This window comes from Ranitomeya variabilis, chromosome 1 (genome assembly GCF_051348905.1).
Source record: "Ranitomeya variabilis isolate aRanVar5 chromosome 1, aRanVar5.hap1, whole genome shotgun sequence".
NCBI lineage: Eukaryota > Metazoa > Chordata > Amphibia > Anura > Dendrobatidae > Ranitomeya > Ranitomeya variabilis.
This window is the reverse complement of record NC_135232.1, coordinates 554,200,868-554,209,364: the sequence shown is the minus strand read 5'-3', so window position 1 is coordinate 554,209,364 and position 8,497 is coordinate 554,200,868. Positions and strand designations below refer to the sequence as shown.

General features: G+C 44.4%; 1 protein-coding gene across 1 annotated transcript in view; it reads left to right on the top strand.

The window, feature by feature from the left end:
• Positions 1-894: 894 nt before the first annotated feature.
• LOC143796904 (uncharacterized) overlaps positions 895-8,497 on the top strand; it is a 124,261-nt gene continuing 116,658 nt past the window's right edge. The window contains exons 1-2 of the mRNA XM_077281051.1: positions 895-991; positions 1,069-1,731. Of these exons, the coding sequence (XP_077137166.1) occupies positions 933-991; positions 1,069-1,731 (722 nt within the window). The 5' untranslated portion in view covers positions 895-932. The remainder of the gene's footprint in view (positions 992-1,068; positions 1,732-8,497) is intronic.

Here is an 8,497-nt window from a genome sequence, read left to right as displayed (position 1 = left end):
GCCTGCCTATTGTTTGTTATTTTAGGCCTTTGATAGCCTGTCTGCGGCCCCTACTTGCAATACTCCTCCACTGACCACAATGCTGCCTGCCTGTGTATCCATGTAACCGATTTAAAACTGCCATGCCTGCCTATTGTTTGTTATTTTAGGCCTTTGATAGCCTGTCTGCGGCCCCTACTTGCAATACTCCTCCACTGACCACAATGCTGCCTGGAGTGCCTGCCTGTGTATCCATGTAACCGATTTAAAACTTCCATGCCTGACTATTGTTTGTTATTTTAGGCCTTTGTTAGCCTGTCTGCGGCCCCTACTTGCAATACTCCTCCACTGACCACAATGCTGCCTGCCTGTGTATCCATGTAACCGATTTAACCCTTGTCAGGCTGCATAATTTTACAACCTTAACAGGCTGCATAGGTACAATTGTACCTTCACATATACCTCCACTGTGGGAAGACTTTACTTGGTTTCAGAAACTAAAGTTCATTCAGCTACAAATGTTATGCTGATATCTATTGTTCAGTGTTGTTACTGGTCACTTATGTTGCTGTCAATTAAGTTAATTCAAACTGGGAGTGGCTTCTACTTGTCTTCCTGCCTCCCTCCTCTCATTAGCCATTTTGCTGTTCATCTCATTGCTGTGAGCACACATTTCTAGGCTTGTGAAGTCTTCAATTTCTTGGAAACGAAGGTAGGAAAGTCTCACAGCATCTAACAGCCAGTTATACCTTTATTCTCATTATGTGGGGACAGAACAGTCAAATTGTCTTTCAGCCTGGACTTGGCTTACATATATTTTGTATGAAACTTATCACTATAGGTATAATTTTTATACGAAAAATGGATAATAATTAGTATCTACATATTGTTTTACGATGTTTTATTTATATTCAGCACAAAATACGAAGCCAAAATTCATCTAGCAAGTCATCATGAGTGATAGTAATGCTGGATCTAGTTTCCGCCATAATCCAAGAAAACGTGTTTGCAGGTTAGTATAATTTTGTGAAAAGCCAATAATGTAGTATTTCGGAAAATTATTTATTTTACATTTTTTCATATTTACAGATTTACGTCTGATGAAATAATGCGAATGCTAGAAGAATCTGATTCTGAGCATGAGGATGAACCATATGTTGCATCTGATGATGAAAACTATGTACCACAAGTGGATGTTACTGAAGAAGATTCAGACATTGAACAAGAAATGGTCATAGAGCATGAAAATGAATACGAATCAGACGAAAGTGTTGAGGATGATTCTGTGCCTCAAAGTGCAGGCGACATTTGGACTGCTAAGGATGAAACTCAATGGTGCAGTAATCCACTGCCAAATGCACAAACAAAATCTCGTAATGTCCTACGACAAAGAGGTGGCCCTGCAGCAATCAGCAACCTATATACAGCAAAAGAGCTATTCAAGTCCATCATGACTCCCGAGATGTGTGACATCATATTACGGGAAACGAATCGAAAGGCCAAGAGAGTTTGTGATGCTTACAACAACGAACTGGTACAACGTTTTCCTGATTCTTCCAAACGGCCACCACAAAAAACATTCAAGCAATTTACTGAAACTGAACTTCATGCATTTTTGGGCATACTGATTGCTGCTGGTGTGCACAGAGCCAACAAAGAGAATCTGGAGGAAATGTGGAATGTTGCTGCTCTGCCTCTTATACGTGCAGCCATGTCTCGTGACCGCTTCAAGATGATACTCAGATTTATCAGGTTTGACAACGAAAATACACGTGCAGAACGTGTGCAAACAGATAAAGCTGCACCAATACGGGACATCTGGACAATGCTGAACAGTAATCTGGAGAGAGCCTACAAGCCATATCATTGTATCACCGTCGACGAGCAATTATTTCCATTTAGAGGTCATACTAAATTTACCCAGTATATACCTTCAAAACCAGCTAAATATGGCATAAAGATTTTCTGGGCTTGTGACTCATCAAATGCCTACCCTTTACAAGGTCAGCTCTACACTGGGAAACCAACTGATGGTCCTCGACAAGTAAACATTGGAGAACGAACAGTATTGGACCTAGTGAGCTCGTATAAAGGCTCTGGAAGAAATGTCACCACCGATAACTTCTTTACAACCATGGAACTAGCTAAGGTATTGAACTCCTGGAACATGACACTAGTTGGTACAGTGAGAAAAAACAAAAGGTTCCTACCTAACAACATGCAGCCTGCCAAAGAAAGGCCTGTAAACTCGACAAATTTTGCCTACAATCATGATGCAACAGTCTGTTCATATGTACCAAAGAAGAACAAATCAGTCGTGCTTCTATCATCTATGCACATGACGGGAGAAGTTGAAGAGACACTAGCAGCCAAGCCAGAGATAATAAAATACTACAACATAACAAAAGGTGGCGTTGATGTTATGGATAAAATGTTGGGAGAGTACACTGTGAAACGACGAACATCACGTTGGACTTTGGCATTTTTCTACAATATGATTGATGTCAGTGGGTTAGCATCCTACATCATCTACAGAGAACACAATCCAAGCTTCAGGGCAAAGGATCAACGAAGAAAGTTCCTGAAAGATCTCGCAAATCAGCTGTGTATGATTGCAATTGAAGATCGTAGTACAAACAAAATGATAATGAGAAACCATTTTCTTCGAGGTGCAGTAGAAATGGTGCTTGGACGATGCATTGTGGTAGCATCGCAGCCAGCAGCTGGCCCCAACATACCTCATGGTAGTCGTGGACCCTCCCCTGTTGTTGGTAGTTGCTATGTCTGCAGAGACCTGAGGCGAAAACAACGCAAGACTAGAAAGTCTTGTGTGGTTTGTGTGAAACCCATTTGCGATGAACACTCTGTAGCAAAGCCAACATGCATTACTTGCAAAGAAAATCAATAAAAAAAAGTTTCTTACATTTTCTTTTATAATGTAAATGAACAGTTTTTTACTTGTTTATAATAGTTAAATAGCATTATCATTAAAAAAAAATTTATGCTTTTTCCCTTGCATTATCTTCATTCAAAATATATGAGGTACATTTGTACCTATGCAGCTTGTTATGGATGCAAAAAGATCTCAACCCCTTATCTCGGAAGCGGGTGGAGATATTTTATTGAAATTTGGCCAATATATTCTGGACCAAAAATGTAGAGATGTCACGAAATTTCAGCCCTCTACGTCTTTTCAAAAAAAAGTTATTGCAATTTTAAAACGGAATAGTTACAATTGTACCTATTCAGCCGGATAAGGGTTAAAACTGCCATGCCTGCCTATTGTTTGTTATTTTAGGCCTTTGATAGCCTGTCTGCGGCCCCTACTTGCAATACTCCTCCACTGACCACAATGCTGCCTGGAGTGCCTGCCTGTGTATCCATGTAACCGATTTAAAACTGCCATGCCTGCCTATTGTTTGTTATTTTAGGCCTTTGTTAGCCTGTCTGCGGCCCCTACTTTCAATACTCCTCCACTGACCACAATGCTGCCTGCCTGTGTATCCATGTAACCAATTTAAAACTGCCATGCCTGCCTATTGTTTGTTATTTAAGGCCTTTGATAGCCTGTCTGCGGCCCCTACTTGCAATACTCCTCCACTGACCACAATGCTGCCTGCCTGTGTATCCATGTAACCGATTTAAATCTGCCATGCCTGACTATTGTTTGTTATTTTAGGCCTTTGTTAGCCTGTCTGCGGCCCCTACTTGCAATACTCCTCCACTGACCACAATGCTGCCTGCCTGTGTATCCATGTAACCGATTTAAAACTGCCATGCCTGCCTATTGTTTGTTATTTTAGGCCTTTGATAGCCTGTCTGCGGCCCCTACTTGCAATACTCCTCCACTGACCACAATGCTGCCTGGAGTGCCTGCCTGTGTATCCATGTAACTGATTTAAAACTGCCATGCCTGCCTATTGTTTGTTATTTTAGGCCTTTGATAGCCTGTCTGCGGCCCCTACCTGCAATACTCCTCCACTGACCACAATGCTGCCTGCCTGTGTATCCATGTAACCGATTTAAAACTGCCATGCCTGCCTATTGTTTGTTATTTTAGGCCTTTGATAGCCTGTCTGCGGCCCCTACTTGCAATACTCCTCCACTGACCACAATGCTGCCTGCCTGTGTATCCATGTAACCGTTTTAAAACTGCCATGCCTGCCTATTGTTTGTTATTTAAGGCCTTTGATAGCCTGTCTGCGGCCCCTACTTGCAATACTCCTCCACTGACCACAATGCTGCCTGCCTGTGTATCCATGTAACCGATTTAAAACTGCCATGTCTGTTATGACCCCAATGGCGAGGGTCTCAGAGGAACGTGGAAGTCTGCAGAATACAAAAATCCAGCTCATAGGGCAGTGGTAGCTGGGTTGACCATATATCTACTCCTAACGCCAACACTAGAAGTAGCCGGGGATCATTCCTACGTTGATTCTAGATGACACGCTCCAGCCGGAGAATCTAGCTACCCCTAGTAGAGGAAAACAAAAGACCTTTCTTGCCTCCAGAGAAGGGGACCCCAAAGCTGGATAGAAGCCCCCCACAAATAATAACGGTGAGGTAAGAGGAAATGACAAACACAGAAATGAACCAGGTTTAGCACAGAGAGGCCCACTTACTGATAGCAGAATAAAGAAAGGTAACTTATATGGTCAACAAAAACCCTATCAAAATCCACACTGGAAATTCAAGAACCCCCGAACCGTCTAACGGTCCGGGGGAAGAACACCAGCCCCCTAGAGCTTCCAGCAAAGGTCAGGATATATATTTGGAACAAGCTGGACAAAAATACAAAACCAAAACAAAATAGCAAAAAGCAAAAAGCGGACTTAGCTGATATAACTGGAACCAGGATCAGTAGACAAGAGCACAGCAGACTAGCTCTGATAACTACGTTGCCAGGCATTGAACTGAAGGTCCAGGGAGCTTAAATAGCAACACCCTTAACTAACGACCCAGGTGCGGATAAAAGGAATGACAGAAAAACCAGAGTCAAAAAACTAGTAACCACTAGAGGGAGCAAAAAGTAAATTCACAACAGTACCCCCCCCTTAGTGAGGGGTCACCGAACCCTCACCACGACCACCAGGGCGATCAGGATGAGCGGCATGAAAGGCACGAACTAAATCGGCCGCATGAACATCAGAGGCGACCACCCAGGAATTATCCTCCTGACCATAGCCCTTCCACTTGACCAGGTACTGAAGCCTCCGCCTGGAGAGGCGAGAATCCAAGATCTTCTCCACCACGTACTCCAACTCGCCCTCAACCAACACCGGAGCAGGAGGCTCAGCAGAAGGAACTATAGGCACAATGTACCGCCGCAACAAGGACCTATGAAATACATTGTGAATAGCAAACGACACAGGAAGATCCAGACGAAAAGATACAGGATTAAGGATTTCCAATATCTTGTAAGGCCCAATAAAACGAGGTTTAAATTTGGGAGAGGAGACCTTCATAGGAACAAAGCGGGAAGAAAGCCATACCAAATCCCCAACGCGTAGTCGGGGACCCACACCGCGGCGGCGGTTGGCAAAGCGCTGAGCCCTCTCCTGTGACAACTTCAAGTTGTCCACCACATGATTCCAGATCCGCTGCAACCTATCCACCACAGAATCCACCCCAGGACAGTCAGAAGGCTCCACATGACCCGAAGAAAAGCGAGGATGGAAACCAGAGTTGCAGAAAAAAGGCGAAACCAAGGTGGTGGAACTAGCCCGATTATTAAGGGCAAACTCAGCCAACGGCAAGAATGTCACCCAATCGTCCTGATCAGCAGAGACAAAACACCTCAAATAAGCCTCCAAAGTCTGATTGGTTCGCTCCGTCTGTCCATTAGTCTGAGGATGGAAAGCAGACGAAAACGACAAATCAATGCCCATCCTACTACAAAAGGATCGCCAGAATCTGGAAACGAACTGGGATCCTCTGTCTGACACAATATTCTCAGGGATGCCGTGCAAACGAACCACGTTCTGGAAAAACACAGGAACCAGATCGGAAGAGGAAGGCAGCTTAGGCAAAGGAACCAAATGGACCATCTTTGAGAAGCGATCACATATCACCCAGATAACGGACATGCCCTGGGATAGCGGAAGATCAGAAATGAAATCCATGGAGATATGTGTCCAAGGTCTCTTCGGGACAGGCAAGGGCAAGAGCAAACCGCTGGCACGAGAACAGCAAGGCTTAGCTCGAGCACAAGTCCCACAGGACTGCACAAATGACCGCACATCCCTTGACAAGGAAGGCCACCAAAAGGACCTGGCCACCAGATCTCTGGTGCCAAAAATTCCCGGGTGACCTGCCAACACCGAGGAATGAACCTCGGAAATGACTCTGCTGGTCCACTTATCCGGGACAAACAGTCTGTCAGGTGGACAAGACTCAGGCCTATCAGCCTGAAATCTCTGCAACACACGTCGCAGATCCGGAGAAATAGCTGACAAGATAACTCCATCTTTAAGAATACCAACAGGATCAGCGACTCCAGGAGCATCAGGCACAAAGCTCCTAGAAAGAGCATCGGCCTTCACATTCTTTGAACCTGGTAAATACGAGACAACAAAATCAAAGCGGGAGAAAAACAATGACCAGCGGGCCTGTCTCGGATTAAGGCGTTTAGCAGACTCGAGATACATCAGATTTTTGTGATCAGTCAAGACCACCACACGATGCTTAGCACCCTCGAGCCAATGACGCCACTCCTCAAATGCCCATTTCATGGCCAACAACTCCCGATTGCCCACATCATAATTTCGCTCGGCAGGCGAAAACTTCCTAGAGAAAAAGGCACAAGGTTTCATAACAGAGCAACCAGGGCCTCTCTGCGACAAAACGGCCCCTGCTCCAATCTCTGAAGCATCCACCTCAACCTGAAAGGGAAGTGAGACATCGGGCTGGCACAAAACAGGCGCCGAAGTAAACCGGCGTTTCAACTCCTGGAAAGCCTCCACGGCAGCAGGAGCCCAGTTAGCTACATCGGAGCCCTTCTTGGTCATATCCGTCAAAGGTTTCACAATGCTAGAAAAATTAGCGATAAAACGACGGTAGAAGTTAGCGAAACCCAAGAACTTCTGTAGACTCTTAACTGACGAGGGCTGAGTCCAATCAAGAATAGCTCGGACCTTGACTGGGTCCATCTCCACAACAGAAGGGGAAAAAATGAACCCCAAAAAGGGAACCTTCTGTACACCAAAGAGACACTTTGAGCCCTTGACAAACAAAGAATTTTCACGCAAAATTTTAAAGACCAACCTGACCTGCTCCACATGCGAATCCCAATTATCAGAAAAAACCAAAATATCATCCAGATAAACAATCAAAAATTTATCCAGATACTTCCGGAAAATGTCATGCATAAAGGACTGAAAAACTGAAGGCGCATTGGAGAGCCCAAAAGGCATCACCAAGTACTCAAAATGACCTTCGGGCGTATTGAATGCGGTTTTCCATTCATCACCTTGCTTAATGCGCACAAGGTTGTACGCACCACGAAGATCTATCTTGGTGAACCACTTGGCACCTTTAATCCGGGCAAACAAGTCAGACAACAGCGGTAAAGGATACTGAAATTTGACAGTGATCTTATTTAAAAGCCGATAATCAATACAAGGTCTCAAAGATCCGTCCTTTTTTGCCACAAAAAAGAATCCCGCACCAAGAGGGGAAGAAGACGGACGAATATGTCCTTTCTCTAGAGACTCCTTGATATATGAACGCATAGCGGTATGTTCAGGTACCGACAGATTAAACAGTCTTCCCTTAGGAAATTTACTGCCTGGGATCAAATCTATAGCACAGTCACAGTCCCTATGAGGAGGCAGTGCACTGGACTCAGACTCACTGAAGACATCCTGATAATCAGACAAATACTCCGGAACTTCCGAAGGCGTAGAAGAAGCAATAGACACAGGCAGGGAATCCCCATGAATACCACGACAGCCCCAACTTGAGACTGACATAGCCTTCCAGTCCAGGACTGGATTATGGGTCTGTAACCATGGCAGCCCTAAAACAACCAAATCATGCATTTTATGTAAAACCAGGAAACGTATCACCTCGCGGTGTTCAGGAGTCATGCACATGGTAACCTGTGTCCAATACTGCGGTTTATTTGCTGCCAATGGCGTAGCATCAATACCCCTAAGAGGAATAGGATTTTCCAATGGTTCAAGAGTAAATCCACAGCGCTTAGCAAATGACAGATCCATAAGACTCAGGGCAGCACCTGAATCTACAAACGCCATGACAGGAAAAGACGACAGTGAGCAAATTAAAGTTACAGACAGAATAAATTTAGGTTGCAAATTACCAACGGTGACAGGACTAACAACCTTAGCTATACGTTTAGAGCATGCTGAGATAATATGTGTAGAATCACCACAGTAGTAGCACAAGCCATTCCGGCGTCTATGAATTTTCCGCTCATTTCTAGTCAGGATTCTATCACATTGCATTAAATCAGGTGTCCGTTCAGACAACACCATGAGGGAATTTGCGATTTTTCTAT